The 18,216-nt window shown below is 24.9% G+C and overlaps 2 protein-coding genes across 2 annotated transcripts; both read left to right on the forward strand.

Annotated features, from left to right (window-relative positions):
* Nucleotides 1–3,753: 3,753 nt before the first annotated feature.
* On the forward strand, nucleotides 3,754–7,130 carry LOC145842634 (ribonuclease H2 subunit B-like). The gene is made up of 3 exons (XM_082950109.1): nucleotides 3,754–4,047; nucleotides 4,323–4,502; nucleotides 6,678–7,130. The coding sequence occupies exons 1-3, from the start codon at nucleotides 3,764–3,766 to the stop codon at nucleotides 7,114–7,116; spliced, it is 903 nt and encodes a 300-aa protein (XP_082806235.1). The 5' UTR covers nucleotides 3,754–3,763; the 3' UTR covers nucleotides 7,117–7,130.
* Nucleotides 7,131–7,352: 222 nt separating this feature from the next.
* Nucleotides 7,353–11,520, forward strand: LOC145842498 (dynactin subunit 6-like). The gene is made up of 5 exons (XM_082949952.1): nucleotides 7,353–7,421; nucleotides 8,305–8,481; nucleotides 8,804–8,922; nucleotides 10,003–10,145; nucleotides 10,890–11,520. The coding sequence occupies exons 1-5, from the start codon at nucleotides 7,408–7,410 to the stop codon at nucleotides 10,959–10,961; spliced, it is 525 nt and encodes a 174-aa protein (XP_082806078.1). The 5' UTR covers nucleotides 7,353–7,407; the 3' UTR covers nucleotides 10,962–11,520.
* Nucleotides 11,521–18,216: the final 6,696 nt, after the last annotated feature.

Genomic DNA, 18,216 nt, shown 5'->3' on the forward strand with positions numbered 1-18,216 from the left:
GCATGTGATTGTAAAATTTATTCAGATTTTATACAAATGATGATCTTGTTTGATTTGGTTCAAACAAAAGAAGCATTGTTTTGTAAATAAAATTTTGAATTCAATTTGAATGCTTAATAACTTTGTAGTTCCTTGTACTATGAAAATTTTTATAAAAACTAAACTCAGGTAAGATTTATTACAGTGATTAGAAAAATTCATTTTAATAAAATATTTATTAAAAAGTGTACTGTGCATTATATTTATATAAATTATAATTAAATTATATATTATAAGGTTTTAATATATTAGAAAGTACAAAGCACTAAACTTAATGTTTTTAAAGAATAATTAGAGGAGTACAGGGTTGCCACACACTCAGGGAAACTCAGGGATTTTTCAAGTTCTAGAAAATCTCAGGGAATTTTTATTCTCTTTTTTTAACTCAGAGAAACTTAAGGCAGTTTTGGTTTTTTCTAAAAATTTCTGGGCAATTTTAAGATTAAAAGAAAAATACCAGAGAAATTTTTTTCTAGATCTAGAATGAGATTTAGTTAATCCAGTTTCAATATTTTGTTCAAAAAAAATAATTTTATTTATATTTAAGTGATTATTTAGAAATTTTTTAGCCTTGAGGCAAATTCTTTAATTTTCTTAGAATTAAAATGGTAATTTTTTAATAAATAAGTTTTTTGTAAAGATTTGAAGATTTTTTTAGGAAACTCAGGGAAGTTTAAGGTTATTCAGGGAAGTTTTTGGTCACTCTGGGAAAATTTTTTGACTCAAAGAGTGGCAACCCTTGGAGTAGTAAAAGTTATGGTAAATTTAATAGTAATATGAACTGTTGCTTCTAATTAAAAAAGAGTTTCACTTGATTTTAGAAGCCTAATTTAATTTATATAAAATTTAGTATAACTATTCAAAAGTATAAATTTAATGGTTTGATAACAAAAGGTCCTAACAAAACAAGTTCACTGGAATATATAATAATAATAAATTATACAGTATTCAAATTATGAAGTACTTCCTTGATTTCATAGTTCTGTTGAAGTGTCTTAATCAGTTAACACATAGAAACATGTGTTAGTGTAATATAGGAAGGATACTGTATAATTTGGTATTATTATTTTTTTGTTGTATAATTTGAGCTCCTTTTTTGTTGTTCAATATAAAATTTAGTATTAAGTTTATTTTTTACAAGTTTTTTTATTACAAAATGGTTCTCATGACAATGTTTACCTGTTTAAACAAGTGAGTATACTATTGTGGAAATTGCCTAATGAAACATATTATGTAATAAAAAAACTAAACTACAAAAGTTGTATTTATTGTACCACAAATATATACTGAAATTAGAAGAGTTGTATATAAATATATACTTTTAATAAAATATATTATTGTATTTCCTGGAACAATATTTTTCTTTAGGTATTCATTTTTTTATGACTAAAACTAGTTCTTACCAAAACCACCTTTTTCACAATTTGTTCATATTTTGTATAGTTTTAGATAAGCTACAAGATACTTTTTACAGATCTTAAAAACTCAAAATAACTTTTGAGATATAGTCAAAAGTCAGAGGCAACAATAGGATCCTTATGGGAGGCGCAAACTAAAACTGCAAACAACTAGAAATCACTAAAAATCTTTCTCCTCCTACGTTTTTTGAGATGAATACCTCAAACTTTAAGAAAATGTTCCTTGGAGTATTTAGAAAACTCTGTCAAAACTAAATTTTAAAAAAATAAAAATTTTGTGACAAAAAATCAAAAAAAAAAAAGTTTTCTAACATTCAATTTAACTTTTTAAAATTTGCTGTATACTGGTTGAACATTTAACCTAAAATCCTGGAATTTGATGTTTATTGAAAAAAACTTACTAAACAAAAGGCATGGAAATACATCAAATTTTAAACATATTTTGTTTTTAAAATCTTGAAAGCCTTCCAATATTCAATTTGTCTTTACAAGATGTTTAACAAAGATAGCTAAACTATTTGTGAACTATAAAGTTAAATACTTAAATAATTTAATGGAAAACCAACAATATAACTATATCTAAAAAACTGTATATAAAAAGTATTTAAATTAGGGTGGCTTGGCTATTTTACTTTGAAAAACCTAGTATTTGATATTTTTTGAAAAAACCAAAAAAAAAAACTAGAATTTTAAACAGTTTTTGTTTGTTAAAAATAATTAATTTTGGGTAAGATACTAAGATAAAAAATGAATACTATTTATGTTACCAAATTTATAAAGCGCCTTCAACCTACTCAGGTTGGTTAAATTTTTAAAATAATTAGTTCAACTCAAGCTAATTTGAATCTATTTAAAATTCTTATACCAACTGAGGCTAAGTTGAAAAATTTAGGCTAGTTTTGATATTTTTTCTAAGCCTTAGTCTGCCGTTTTAGTTTGCGCCTCCCATAAGGAACCTATAGCTGCCTCCGACTTTGACAGGCTATATCTCAAAAACTATTTTGAATTTTTTAAATCTGTAAAAAGCATTTTGTAGCTTAGTAAAAACTATATATAATAAGATCAAAAACCAAAAAAGGGTGTTTCACCCCCCTATGCCCTTAAACCCTTTTGAAAAACTCACGCTAGTTTTGATATTTTTAATATGAATCTGACTTCTAACATTTAAGATTTTTTTTTTGTCCTTGTGTTGCTGCTATTGTATTTTTAGGAACTTAAGCTTGATTAACAGATTAACAGTATTCTCTCAGATTTTGGCTTGTTTTAATGACTTTTGTCAATTCTATCATAAACTAAGACCAAGTTTTGATCATTCAGGCACTTTTTTCCTCAAAAAGTAGCAACCCTGTTAATTGCAGGTATTTATTTCAATAAAAAGTTCACATAATGTTTGTTAAGGGCATAGGGGGGTGAAACACCCTTTTTTAGTTCTTGATATTATTTTATATAGTTTTTACTAAGCTACAAGATGTTTTTTACAGATTTTAAAAATTCAAAACAATTTTTGTGATATAGCCTGTCAAAGTTGGAGGCAACAATAGGCTCCTTATGGGAGGTGCAAACTAAAACAGCAAATAACTAGAAATCACTAAAAATCTATCTCCTCCTACGTTTTTTGAGATAACTATCTCAAGTTTTCAGGAAATGTTCCTTGCAATATTTAAAAAATTCTGTCAGAACAGAATTTAAAAAGATTAAAAAATATAACTAACTTATAAAATATATAAACTTTTTTTTGTTTTTTTTTTTTAATTTTTTATTTTTTAACTTTTTAAATATTCCTTCTGACAGAATTTTTTAAATATATCAAGGAACATTTCCTGAAAGTTTGAGGTAGTTATCTCAAAAAATGTAGGAAAAGATATATTTTTAGTGAAATAGTCTATTTCTGCCGTTTTAGTTTGCGCCTTCCATAAGGAACCTATTGTTGCCTCTGACTTTGACCGTCTATATCTCAAAAATTATTTTGAATTTTTTAAATCTGTAAAAAGCATTTTGTAGCTTAGTAAAAACTATATAAAATAAGATAAAAAACCATAAAAGGGTGTTTCACCCCCCTATGCCCTTTAATTCTTCTAACTTGTACAAAACTGTTTTAATACCTAATTAATAAGATATGTACAAATTCAGTTAAAATACCACAAATTAATATTTATGTTTTTATTAATTAGACTGATACTACTTTGATAGTTGAAATGAAAGTTTTGGCGTTAATAAGTTATAAAAATAGTTTTTTATTCACAACTAGTTTGTAACTTAACTGTTTAATATTTAAACAATTTTTATAGATAAAAAATATATAATCCATGAAGCAGTTACAACCAGTAGGAATGTTGCCAGAAAACATCAAAGGTGACCAATTAAAGATGTTTGTTTTGCCAGATGGTGATAACATTTTTCATAAAAGTTCAGAAGCTAAATTATTAAAACTTAAACATCCCAAGACCAAGGAAATGTGCTTTTTTATTACTGTTAAATTTGAAGAACAAACTACTTTGTATGCAGTAAAAAAGCAATATGAGGAGCCATCTAGCTGGTTTATTGGAAACACTCTTGTAAAGTCAGATGGAAGCCTAAACATTGTTACAAGGTAATGATAAATTAGCTTGTGTTAACAACTTAATAGGTTAAAAAAAAACACAAGTACTAAATTTATAAAAACTAATATATATATTTGCAAGCGATTTGATAATTAGTTGGACACTTAAAACACTTTTGAACCTGATAGTTCCATATGCAACCTAAATAAAAAAGTCACTAAAAGAATCAATAAAAATAAATAGTAGTGTGTTGAACTTTATTGAACTACTCTAATTTCAATAAAATAAATTCTAAGCTCTTTTAATCCTTAGAAATCATCAACAGATATGATCCGCTTTATTTACTTCTTCCTAAAATGATTGAAGTCTCAAAAGATGGAAAGTTCCATTTGATTGACCAAATTGAGTCTGAAAATTTTGAGCTGCTTGTATCATGCTTAAAGTCAAACAAACAGCTTGAAAAAATTTGTGACTTATCTGAAGCTGGTGAATACAGAGCTTACAGGTAGGATACCAAAAGACGTCTTATAAAGTTGATTGTATACATCACATACATTACTTATATACAAAACTAGAAGTTTAATTGAACAAAATTAGTTTCATCAAGCTTTTAAAGTACTTTATGTACACTGTTTGTTAGTATTTCTGTTAAGCAATTACCAGAAATCTTATTAAGAGTTATTATTAAGCTTCTATTTGATCAATTTTTTAGTTTTAAAATTATTTAAAGTTTACTAAACATAAGAGTAATTTTCAAAAATTTTAAGCTTTTAATGTGCAAAAATCTTTAAGTTTAAAAAAATTTAGAACTAACTTAACAATTATTTTACAAAAGTTTTAAAAAAAATAAAAACATTCTGACTGCATCCTGGAATGGAGTTAGAAATAAATTATACATAGAAATAGTCTGTTTAAATTTTGAAATAAAACAAATAATTTTGTATATCACTAATTATATCTTTTTGAAGATAGTATAACTGAAGTTTACTTATTTTAATTTTACTTAATAAATTTGTTCTTCAAAAAAAGATTTGACAATACATTTGATTTAAAAATTTTTGATTAAAAATATATTTAGTTTTTTTTCACATTTATTTTTTCTGTAGCAAGTTTAAATTACATATACACCTGTGTATAATTAAACTCGGTTATTGACAGGGTTGCCACACACTCAGGGAACTCAGGGAATTCAGGGAATCTCAGGGAATTTTCAAACTGTAGAAAATCTCAGGGAAACTCAGGGAATCTCAGGGAAACTCAGGGAATTTTGGCATTTTTCTTTTAACTCAGGGAAACTCAGGGAAGTTTTGATTTTTTCTCTAAATTTCAGGGAAGTTTTTGAAAATCTCAGGGAAATTTTTTTCTAGATCTAGAATGAGGTTTAGTTAATCTAGTTTCAATATTTTGTTCAAAAGTAGTAATTTTTTATTATTTAAGTGGTTATTTAGAATTTTTTTAGCCTTGCAGCTAGTTCTTCAATATTCTTAGTATTAACATTGTAGTTTTTTTAAGTTTTAAATTTATATTTACTTAAGTAAAATCAAACAGTTTAGAGAAATGAAAGTTGTTGTTAACTATTCATTGAAAAGTTCTAATAAACTTTTTATTTTTAGTTACTTATGTAGTTTAAAAAACACTATGTTGTACTATTAGTTCTTATTTTTTAAATAATAAAGTTATTTGTTATTTGTTTACAACTACTTGTTTTCAGTAAAAAAAATTAAAATGAATACAGATTAGTGTTGTATTACTTTTGTTAAAAAAATAGAGGTTAATTTTTTTTTATAAATAATAATTTCAAAAGTAGTAGCAGTAATGGTAATTAATTTTTTAGTGTGAATGTTTTAATATACTTTACAACTTTTTTGCAGATTTAATTTAAAAGCTTTTATAAGTATTATGAGTAAAGTACAGTTTAAAACCTTGTTTAAAAAATGTTGGCTTAACCATGAAGACTTCAAAGATTGGTTACTTGGGGATGTAGACAAAGAGAAGTTTAAATGTAAGTGGTGTGGTGATGATACACCAATGGCCTTATCCAACATGGGTATAAGGGCATTGAAATCGCACAGTATGTCAAAAAAACATATTAAATTGAAAGCCTCTAAGAGTAAAAATAATGCAATTACTTCTTATTTTGGTGGTTTTTTTCATAAACTTAATGCAGAAGCATACACATACAACCTTCCTTTTATTATTAAAGAAGAAAAATGAGAATGAGGTATTAATAATTTGTGTTAGAAGAGAAAATTTTTTTTTTAAGATCTGAAAAATACTCAGGGAAACTCAGGGAAATTTAAGGTTACTCAGGGAAATTTTTGGTCACTCAGGGAAGATTTTTTGGCTCAAAGAGTGGCAACCCTGTATTGAAAGAAAATGGTTTTCATTATTTAGAGTAAAATACCAATTTTAGTTTTTAAAAAGTAAACATCCAAACACCTTATCACTCATTTTTAGCTACCTAGATTAGTTAAAATTGTTTAGTTTTATCGATTAGTTAGAAGGTTGTGTAGTTTGATATTTAAAGCTTTTCAAAAACGATAAAGTAAATTACATAAAATGCATTCTCATCAGGCAGTTTAAAATAAAAACTTTTAAACAACTTCAAGTATATAAAGTTATATTAAGGAGTTTCTAAAACAAAATATAAATTTTTGGTAATATTATCTGCACATGACAGGTACAGTGAAGAAAAAACGATGGAATGGTTGAAAGCCAAAGCACTCAACATAGCCAATGCGCTGAGCGACAGCAATTTTCTTGTGTTGAAACTAAACGGACCATCAAACGACGAAACAGACAGCAAAAGTCAGGTGAGATGCGCTTGGGGAATGCTTGGTGACTACATATCTGTTGATCTCAGCGAAAAACTCAGATCCAAGCTGGAAATATCCAACAAATGCAAAATAGCTAATGGGTCAAAACAAGCGTGCAAAGAAGTCACTGCCACTGAAGATTACTCCAACACAATTGAAACAAAGAAGTATGTTGTGAAGGAGGGCAGTTTAAAAAGGAAAGATGCCAAATCAAAGGCACCTAAAAAAATAATAAAACCTGATGAAGCCACAAAAAAGACTAGAAGTATGATGTCATTTTTCAAACCAGTAGCTAAAAAGTGATCATTAGCTATCAAAAAAAAAAGTGGTGATAATTGAAAATAGAACAAGGATTGTGTAAATAGGTTTAAATAAGTAGATGTCAAAACTTTTTTGTTGTCATTACGTTTGTGTTTTTAAAATATTTGTTTTAGTTTTTGTAGATAAAAAGTTCTTCAATGTTCAAGAGCAAATTAAAGTTAAATTGTATTTTATTAGGAAAATATACTAGTTTAGTAATTTTTATACGTTCGTTTTTCAGACTATATAAATATTTAATTTGTAATAATTCTATAATATAACTGGTTCATTGGTATGTCTCAACAAAAGTAAGTTTATTGTTTGTTACATTTAACCGTATTTAAATAAGATATTGATATTTTTGTTGATTAATCGTAGAACATTAACTAAATTAGTGTGATTTTTCCAAAACTTTTTCGAAAAATCAGAGTTAAGCTAGGTTGAAGTAGTTATATTATAGATTTTTAGAAGAACAATAAGCTAATGAAAAAAAACTTGTAAAAAAAACTATGGTATACTTTTATACGTTTTCTTTAAGTGTTTTTAGAAAAGTGTTTTAACTTGTTACTGTTTAGAAGTACTTATTAAAAAACTGTTTTAATGAATCAGTTTTATTTTTTTTGTATCTCATTATACTTAACACTTTTATAATCTTTAAAGTATAAATAGAAAACTTTGTAATAATTTAACACTTCATTAAAAACAAAGAATCAATTTTTGTTCTGATGTTTCTATTTAGTCCACAATGTTTATAATTCTTTGTTTTAGTTCTTAATTTATAAGTATAATTAATGCATATGATAAGGTTTACCAGAAAAGTTTTTAGAAAAAGTAAAAAGTGCTTATATAATTCTCATTGATATATGTAAAACACAATTATTATAAGCTAAAGTAGTCATTAAAGTATTTTTACTTAACTACTAATTAAAAAAATATTTTGAAAATAAATTTTTAAATATTTAGTTTTAAATATTTATTTTAAATACTTTTTGTACTTCATAAAGGCATGTGTTATATAGCCAATAAAGAAATTGTAACTAGATTTAACAAGTTTAAACTTTTAAGCTGTTTTAATTTTTTAATAGCATTTAGTTATTGTAGATTTAAGGTAAAATATACAAGGAAATCTAAATTTGCTTATCAATTAAGTTAACTTTGTTTACTTAAATTAACCATCTACATTTTAAAAAGTTACCAGCTAAAAGTTGCTGCTGACGCTTTAGTGTGCGAAACCTCAATAATACAAGGTGAAGTGACTATAGGCAGTAAAACTATTGTGCATCCAAGGGCAAAGATTATAGCACAAGACGGACCCATAATTATTGGCAACGATTGCTTAATTGAAGAAAACAGTACAATCATAAATAAGTTTGTAGAAATTGAGTTGTTTTCTTACTGTATTTAAGTTATATGAAATATTTTTAATTTAAAGCTTTAAAATGTTAAAAAACATTTAATAACATAATGTTTTTTAATCTCAAAAACACTTATGCTAATTATTTTTACTTATTTTTGAAATGTTTTCTTTTAGTTTCAATTATATTTAAAAAAAAATTGAATACTATATAAGCTGTTTATTCATTTCAATTTTTTGACTAAATGTTTTTGATAAGTTATTACAAATTCGACTTTAACTACAATTAAAAGTTTAGTTATATATAAAAATGTATTAATTTATTTATATGTACAGAAATGGTAATGGTGTAGAAGGTGAATCCCCTCTTGTGATTGGTAATAACAACGTGTTTGGAGTAGGATGCACATTTGAGGGAAAGAGCATGGGTGATAACAATGTCATTGAAGCTAAAGGTAATTAAGTTAAACATAATGATATGAAACTTTTTAAAAAATTTTAGTTTAACGTCTAAAAGTGAAGTTGTTTCACATTTCACCTTTATGCATAAAATGACTATTTGTTCCATTAAATTATTAAACAATTTTATTTTTTGAACTTAACTTATTTGGTAATATAATTTTAGATAGCAGTTTTTAATTTTTACTGTGGGTAAATTTAACTTGTGAATTTTATTACTACCTACAAAGTGATTAAAATAGTAGAATCAATGTATTTGAAACATTTAAATACAAAAAATACAAAAATAAAACTTTTCATTAATTAGATATTTAAAAGTATATAACCATATTTATTTTGTACCTTAAAAAATATGTATAGGCTATATTTAAGTCAAACAACTGCATACTAAAATAATCACATGTCATTTTATCTTAATTTGTTGTAAAAAGTATTTTACAGATCCAATACGTGTAAAGACAAATATTTGATCATACCATTTAAATTATTAGATCAAAAGCCTTTGGTAGACTGAGACCTGGGTTTCGTTCTTATTGAAACTCGTCAGTCAGTCGCAACCGAAAACCTGCAGTCCTCAATCTACAAATGGTTTATCGTGTTTTACCATGACTGTCCGTTGCGACTGACTGACGAGTTTCAATAAAATCGAAACTCTGGTCTCAGACTACTGAAAGCTTGTGGTTTGATGATTGAAGTGGGTGTGATTGAACCTTTATGTTAACTTGAGGTTGTCTCACAGTATATGTATATTCAAGTGTATGCTCTGTTATATTTTCGCCGATGTTTTTTTTACTTGTGAGTAGAGGCACATTATTTAGATAACTATATATTATTAAAACTTCAATAAATTTTCATATTTACATTTTAGTTGAAGCCACTGTAAAACTATACACTCTTTATTTTTTAAAATAAGTTGTACAAATGATTTTATATCAATTTTTCGCTTAGCTATTTTTAACTTTATAGAACTTTTTAAATTGGTAAATATAAAATAATAAATTCCTTGTTGTATTTTTATACAATAGATTAATATTAAGCGTTAGTTTTTTATTTAAAATTAAACATACTTTTTCCAGCCAGCGTGTCACCTCTGACTGAAATAGGAAACGGCACCGTGATCGCGACATACTGCCAAATGAACATCAAAGAAAAACTACCGGACAGAACTTGTGTGTACGGTGATACCTGCCAAGTGAGAAAGATGGCCCAAGATCCACTTGTAAGTTTTAAACATTAAGGAAAAATGGCATATAACCTTACGATGACTTCACATGTCATATTTAATCGTAAAATTTGTTCGACTTTAACTTTATTCACTGTAAAAGAACTTGCGCTTTATACTAAACAATATAAGGTTAATGATTTCTTTTATTTATTAAAAATTATTACTATTATTATAAAATAAAAACTTTATTTAAAAAAAGCTTAACTGAGTATATAAACCGTATGTTACAAGGATATTTTAAAGTGATTGATTATTTTTGTCTAGTTGATTAATTAAGAATTTAATATACTTTGCTACACTTCTTTTTGCCAAAATTCAGATGCTTTATTGGCCTTTTACAAAAAATTACATATCATTAATTATTCTAACTTTTAATATTTTTCTACAAAGTCTATTATAAGTTTTGTAAGGTATTGATTAAGTTTTTGGAATTACTTTCGAAATTTTATAAGTTAACTAAGCTTAAATATTATGTTTGTTCATAGAAAATAAGTGAGTATCTAAAAAAAATAAAATTAACTATTTTTAAATAAATAAACTTTCTTCCAAAGAGACTCTTAAGAAAGTAATTAGTCAAAAGCTGTCGTTAACATATTTTAAACTTAAGTTTTCATAAACAAGTATAAAATAATAAGTAGTTGTTTTTCTTACTTAGGTGTTGTTAAAATTGACATAATTTATGTAGATTTTAAAACAAACGTGTTTTTGCATAAAGTTTTAAACAAATATATTTTTTAGAGTCAACGAGAGCAGTCAGAATTTTTAAGAAAAGTTTTACCAAACTACCATAGATTCAAACAGTCTACGTAAATAGTTATAAATGTACTTTTTATTTTACCGTATTTTTTTAATGAGTGTTTGGTTTTTATATTTGTTGGCATGAAAACGACGTTTGTATTGTTTCTTTCTAAAAAAGAAAAGATTATGTTATTTTTTGACTAAAATATATTGTAGAATTTTAATTACTAATTAACCATTAAAACAATACTTATATATTTTAAACAAAGTGACTTTTTTGCATCTTCTAAATTGATATATTTCCATTTAAAACTGATATTTTATTGTAAACCACATGTTTAACTAAAAAGTTAACATACTATAAAATTTTGGTTAAGATAGCTTCAGCTTAATTTCAAAGATTGTTTCAAACCTCGACCAAGAATTACAAGATTTGACCGACAAACTTGATCAAACATGAATATAGTGTTTTGATTAAATAAAATTTCATAAAATAAAGCATTTTTCTGTGAGTTTTAACTAATATTTTCTACAGTCAAATTTTAATACCTTATAATAAGTTTTTTGATGAAGTTTGAATTCAAATAAGCATATCGGTCTAGTTTTGAATAAACTCAAAAACATTATTTTTAAGTGGTTCATTTTTTTTTTATATATTTTTTAAATATTTAATTATTTAAGATGTTTACTTATTTTAGTCATCTTTTTTGTTTCTCTGTAATAATAACTTGAATTTTTAATAATGTAATTCTTTTGTATATTCTTCTGTGTACTTTTTTTATTAAATTTGAAAAAATTAACGTAACATATAAACAATGAAATATAAAAATGTTGAAATTTACAGTAGATTAATTAAATAGCTTAATTGAAGTTTTGGTATTTCGTTTTTTTTTTGAAATTAGTTTTGAGAATAAATTTTTTTAGATTCTTGGTTTAAATATGAAAGCTTTTTGATAACCTATTTAATAAGTATTCGTAGTTTTGTCTAAATTACTTTTTATAACCTAGTTTTTTAAAAATTAATCAAGTTAACTTTTGAAATAATTAAAAACTGTTCAAATTTGAAAACATACTTCAATTAAACTGAGTTTTGTACAACTATCACAATAATAGAATAACAAGTAAAATGAAGATAAACACAAGGAATATTCTAGAAAGTTAATCTTCAGAAAAGTTCTAAATAAGTTCAAAAATAAATAGTTTTTTAACTATGACAAACATATATACTAGCTTGTCATAACTACTTCAAAATGTTTTCAAAATTTATATAAATTGATTTTTTCTAATAATCCTTATAAATTTGAAAGACTGTTCGGTAAATGATGGTAATTACAATACCTTAAATTAATAAGTAAAGGTATCTTTTTGCTATATAAATTATAACAATTTCTCTTGAAAAGGTAATTGAAAAGAATTATAATGTTTGTGAAATTTTTACCATGTAAAAAACTTTAAAATGAATATAGTTTTTAAAATGTAATTTTGACTGTTTTAAAATTGGCTATGTGTGACGTATTACTATAAAAAACCACATGTCTTTTTCTAATCAAAAGCTTAAACTGTAAAATTACTACTTGATTTCACGAAAACTACATAATTATGAGTTATTAGAAAAATTTTTGAATTGAGTTAATATAATAAAATTTTAACAATCAAATTATTAATTATTTAACATTTAAAATTTCTTAAACTAAAAGAACGTATATTTGCAGATTATGTTCAAGAGGGAACTTATTTCAACCTAAAATATACTAAACCATAACATTTTTACCTAAAGGAAAGCGATATAACACCCCCTCTTGTAGATTTCACTATTAATAAGTGTTAGGGAATGTTACTTTAAAGTAATTTTTTAAAGCAATTACATTATTTTTAGCAAATTTATCTATATAAAAATTACTCCCAACAAAGCTCCCGGAGAACTCAAGTATTTTTATTAATTTCTTAAGTATTTATCCTTTAAATTTACAGAAAATTGTTAACACGAAAAATCTACAAAGTTGTTTTGCTCACTAATACAGGGTAGTGCGCACAACTATTCAAATTTAGACTGACATTTCCCACAAAGTAGGCAATATTACTCTTAGGGGTGATTTTGGTTATCAGGGGGTGTTAACTAGTAAGGCTGAAAAGTAAGTTGACAAAGAATTAAGTTGGTAACTAAGTAGTATTAGGGCAAAAGCAATGAAAATAAATGATTTTTTAAATTTATACAAAAGGGGCTGTTATGAAAATAATTTTGCAAATTCCTACGCTAGTCTTTATTATTCGGCGCCCAGTTAGTCTTATAAAGATATGAAAAGACATAAACTATTAGATAGATTGTAGTTGTGTAGTATATTAATAATAGAGTTTTCTAGTACATTTTTAATTTATTTAAAACGATATGGTCCGTGAAAAATATCATAAAGTTACAGTTTACGTAACTCAAATTATTGTGTAACTGCTGCAGATATCATGGTTAGCACGCAAAACTTTATAAAGTAAAACTGAAATTTTAAAATTTAGACTGAAATCTTTATCAATTGGTTTATAGTTGGGCTTATAACCAGATAAAGCATAACATACTAGATTATAAAAAATTCTAATTGTGTAACCTATCAATATTAAAATTTTTTTAACATACTTGTTTTTTAATTTCTAAATATGCATTTAATTAGATATGACCTCATGAAAGTATCATAGAAGTTTTAGTTTTAGGAACTAGAACAGTTACTTAGTGCTACATACATTTTTAATAATTTATTTTTCCATTAATAACTCACCCGTTCTTAACTGTTATAAATAACTTCAAATACAACGACACTGATACACCTAATTTATGATATTATCGTCGTACAACTAATGCATACAGGAATTTTTTCAAATAAGTGAGTATATTTATCAGAAAAATACATTCTGGTAAGGAAGTTATAGTTTATACACAAAATAAATAAGTCTTAAGTTTATTTGAAGCTAAAGTTTATTAAATGACAAAAAAAGTGTTCAAAGTATTTAATTCAAAGTATTTGGTCATAGGACCTGGTGCACGAAAAACCTTTCGGTTATCGAGTCGCACACCACCTGGATACCTTTTAACGCCTTGTCCAGGGCTAGCTCCTAAATTTTAATACATTTCTAATGAATTTTTGCAGATATTGAATTAATTTTAGTAAAATAAAGGCTATTAAAAGCAAATGGTTGTTTGTAAAAATTCTCAACTTATATTTTACTCAAAAAAGAAAACTTCTGTTTAAAAGTATTTTAACTGATATTTTGACATTATAAAAATATATAATTAGCTTGATTTGGCCTTGTTTAGCCTGACGCGCAAAACTATGTAATAGTAAGCAACTTCGTGTATATTTTTATCATCAAATAAACTTATTTATAATTTTTTAAAATTTGAGAAAGTAAATTTTTTAGTTGTTATCTCTGTCCTAGAAAGACGTTAAAAGGTATCCGTGGTGTGCGACTCGATAACCGAAAGGTTTTTCCGTGCACCAGTTCCTAGAACCAAAAATTTGGAGCTTCCTTTTTTTGTTCAATAAACTATATAGTATGCATAGAACAAATTCAAATATGTGCTTATTTTAATAAACATTGGTAACTTCTTAATAGTAAAATCTCAGTAAAGTAATTAAACCTTAAACATATATATTTTATTGCTACCAAGATTTCCACTCATTCTAACTATTCGTGCTAACCAAAAAACATAGAGTTAAGCCTTCTGTACGTAAAAACTGACATTCTTTGCACAAAAGTAAGCATTTAACTGAACCAAATGACTAGAAACTATTTAAAACATTTACTTCAACTATATACGACCAAATTTTTCTTAATAAAACAGGCATATTCGTTAAAAACTACATTTTTATTCTTTCCAAGCGGAATTATTGTCTTAAAAAAACTGTTGTTAATGGTGTTGTGGTAAAGATTTGAATGACGGCGGAAAAATCCAGTCTTGCTAAAGATAGAAGAAATATTTTACTATTTATCATAATTATAAAACAAACAGTAAAAAAAACTGTAAATACATATTTAGTATTCAGCTAAATGTACATTCCTTCAGGGGCATGTTTAGTTTTTTAACCTGAAAAAAAGGTTATTGAGTTGTTTAGTTTGGAAAACACTGCTTTAAGATTACACTTGAATTCTAAAAAATAGCAAGCTTAATATAATTTGAGTGAAAAAATTTGATAAAAATTATTAATTTATTAGTTTAAATTAGTCTTTTGACTTACCTTATCTTAGTTTTATATAAAGTAAACTTAATTCCTTAAAAGTAACTTTTTTTCTCATTTGATACAAATAAAAACAACCTTAATCCTTGCAAAGATAAGGCTGCGTTGAATAAGACTTTAAAATTTCTCAGCAATAGGTATTGTACTGTTTTGTAACTGTAGCAGTTTTTTGCATACAAACTAAACTATTTATAGTTATAAAAGTTGAATACAAAATTAGAACATTAAAATTCAACTATAAATACAGCTATATATTTCAAGTATGGCTATTTTGTTATATATATTTTTTAAACTGAAAATGATCAAACAAAATATGACTTTACTAAAATAAAGTTTTTCTAGACTTTAAAAAATGTCTTTCAAAAGTTAGATTACTCTTTACAAAGATTTTGTCAACCAGAAATGTTAAAATATTTTTAATCCTATAGAAAAAAATTAACGTTGTGCAAAAAACAGACTACAAGATAAAATTTTGAAGTCAAAACACTTTATATAATTAAAATTTTTTAATTTAAACTATATTTTAGATTAATCTTACACGTTGTTACTATTTTAAAAGAACTTTCGTTAAAAGTTACAGGTAATTTGAAGTTGTTTTCCAATTTTGTTTTTATTAATTTTTAGTAATCTAAATGTAATTTTCAAGCTGTACCTCTAAAATAGTACATAAACAGTAAATTTAAGACTATAAAAAGTTTATAATTACTTACTGACTTTTTTTGGATTTTTTCTCCGGAAACGTTGCCCCGTTTGAAGACATTTATCTAGATAATGTATATTATTTATTTTAGTTTTTTAAGCCTAACTAAAAAACATGAGTTAACAACTTTAGGTTTTATTACAAATAGCCTAGTAGATGAACGAAAGCTTTATGCAATACTAAAGTTTAAAACAAATTAGCTTAGGGATAAATAACAACTGAGGTTGTAGTTTTTTCTTACAAAACATATTAATGTAAACAAATTTGAACTCTAATGATACATATAATTTTTTGTATAAGGTTTAAGTAACAGTTTAAGGTTTTATTGATTTTTTGTATACTTTTATCGAACTAGAGTGAATCGTTTTGAAACTTTATGTTTTTATTTTCTTTTGCAAGGTTTAAACTTATGCTTCGTAAGTTACTAGACTGGTAAAACAAAAAAGAGGTGTAAAAGAAAAGTAAGCCTTATTTTAATTATAAAAAAGTTATATTAGTCATTATATATAATAAAGTTATATATCCAAAAAGTATCGTTTTTAGTAACTAGGTGTAGTTATAAAAGATAAATTGCTAAACATAAAGTAGCAAAACCTAAATTATCCTAGTTTCATAAAAGTAATTAACCTGTTATTAAACTTTAGATAATCATAACTTTATACTAATAACTGTTTTATTAATATTTTTTGAACTAGTAATTGTTTTATTAAGTAAAAGTAATACTTATTGTTAGTATTGATTAATATTTATAAAAATGTAATGTTTTTTATTTCATTTTTAATTCAAGAAGTTTCTAATAAAACAGGGCATATCACAAAGTAGTTGATTTTAATAAAACTATATAAATTGAGCGTGGTGATTATATATGACACAAATATATTTTAATTAAGATAGTTATTTATAGTTTTATAGCTGTAAACTAAGATATAAAAGTGTAAAACACATGACTAATAAATTACCAATCAAAAACTTTTACTTTTACTAAAATAAATTTTTGTTAATTTAATCATATAGAATTTTTATACAGAACTATAGAGTTTCATCGTTCATCTGTCCTGGAGAAGACGTTACAAGGTATCCAAATGGTGTGTGACTCAATAACCGATAATTTGAATTTTTTTGTCCACCTGGTCATATGACCAACATATTTTGTGCGGTTTTTTTTCTCAATAAAAAATTAACAAAAGAGAGTTTTAAAACTAGGTAAACAACATATGCAGTTGAGGCGATTTCGTGTGCTAATCAAGTTTACCTAAACAATAGACAAAAGATAATTATTTTTAAGAATAAATGTTTTATTTATTTTTCTATCTACAAAAGTAAAAGTATGAAAAAATTTTTGAAGAAATTATAGTATATTTGATTTATTCCTTGTTCATATTAGTAATTGATTTTAAATATTTCGTACACAAAAACAAATAAAAAACTTGAGACGGTAAATAACTGGGAATTCCATTAACTATCTTTTTTATCTAAACTCAAACAAAATTTTAGAAGAAAACTGTTTTGTAATGTTCATAAAAATTGTATAAGAGCTTTGAATTTTTATAGGTCAGTACTTTTTCAGAATAATAACACTAAATTCGATTGGTAATAGTTTGTTGTGAAAATTTTTTAAATGTTGAAAAGAAGACAATGATAAAAAGCACTCAAAAATGTTTTAGTCATGTAGTTCAATGATGACTAAACAATAAAATGAAGCTTAAAAATTAACTAAAAAGTGTATTAACTTATTAATTAAAAACTTACTTCATGATATTAATAAGTAATTTTGCCATTTGTTTACAAAAATTATCTTATGGTGCTTAAAAATTCAACATTGTAAGACTTTTTTTACTGGCGCAAAACGATTAAAATTTATTTTCGAAACACATCAACGTTAATTTAGTTTAATGAAGATTCAAAATATTACAAAATCTAATTTTTTCATTATTAAAAACAAATTTTTAAATTGAAAGAACTTTATTTTCGAATTTTCTCACATCCTTACAAAGTACAGCATTTAGGCCATATCATCGGAGTACTTTTCATATATTTATCAGAAAATCACAACAAAATTACTCGAACATGCCATTTTATGCTAAAAACAATGATATTTCAGTATTTAAAATCTTCAAATTCTAGTAATTACCTGGTTAGCGTTTTATAATAATTTTTTTTTGGTTTAAACATAATGAACTATGTAGTTTTTAACATGTTATTCACAATTAAGCTGAATTATTTTATTTTGTTTCATTATCTTAACACTAACTCATTAATTAGAAATCAATAGTGTAAACTTTAAAGTTTAAACTGACACTTTATAAAAGAAAAATACAAAACAAGCAAATAAAAAATATATAAATTTTCTTTCAAATTAACTTTAAATAGAATCTTCAAAAAAAATGACAACAAAAAACCTTAG

Source organism: Thalia democratica, chromosome 8, assembly GCF_965202585.1.
Source record: "Thalia democratica chromosome 8, ktThaDemo2.hap1.1, whole genome shotgun sequence".
Lineage (NCBI taxonomy): Eukaryota > Metazoa > Chordata > Thaliacea > Salpida > Salpidae > Thalia > Thalia democratica.

Bases quoted from the DNA above. Each gene is read 5' to 3' on its own strand.
- LOC145842634 (XM_082950109.1), top strand. From the start codon at position 3,764: ATGAAGCAGTTACAACCAGTAGGAATGTTGCCAGAAAACATCAAAGGT. The intron at 4,048-4,322 runs GTAATGATAAAT...AATCATCAACAG, and splicing joins AGCCTAAACATTGTTACAAG to ATATGATCCGCTTTATTTAC. The intron at 4,503-6,677 runs GTAGGATACCAA...TGCACATGACAG, and splicing joins GGTGAATACAGAGCTTACAG to GTACAGTGAAGAAAAAACGA.
- LOC145842498 (XM_082949952.1), top strand. The intron at 8,923-10,002 runs GTAATTAAGTTA...TACTTTTTCCAG, and splicing joins CAATGTCATTGAAGCTAAAG to CCAGCGTGTCACCTCTGACT. The intron at 10,146-10,889 runs GTAAGTTTTAAA...TATATTTTTTAG, and splicing joins AGATGGCCCAAGATCCACTT to AGTCAACGAGAGCAGTCAGA.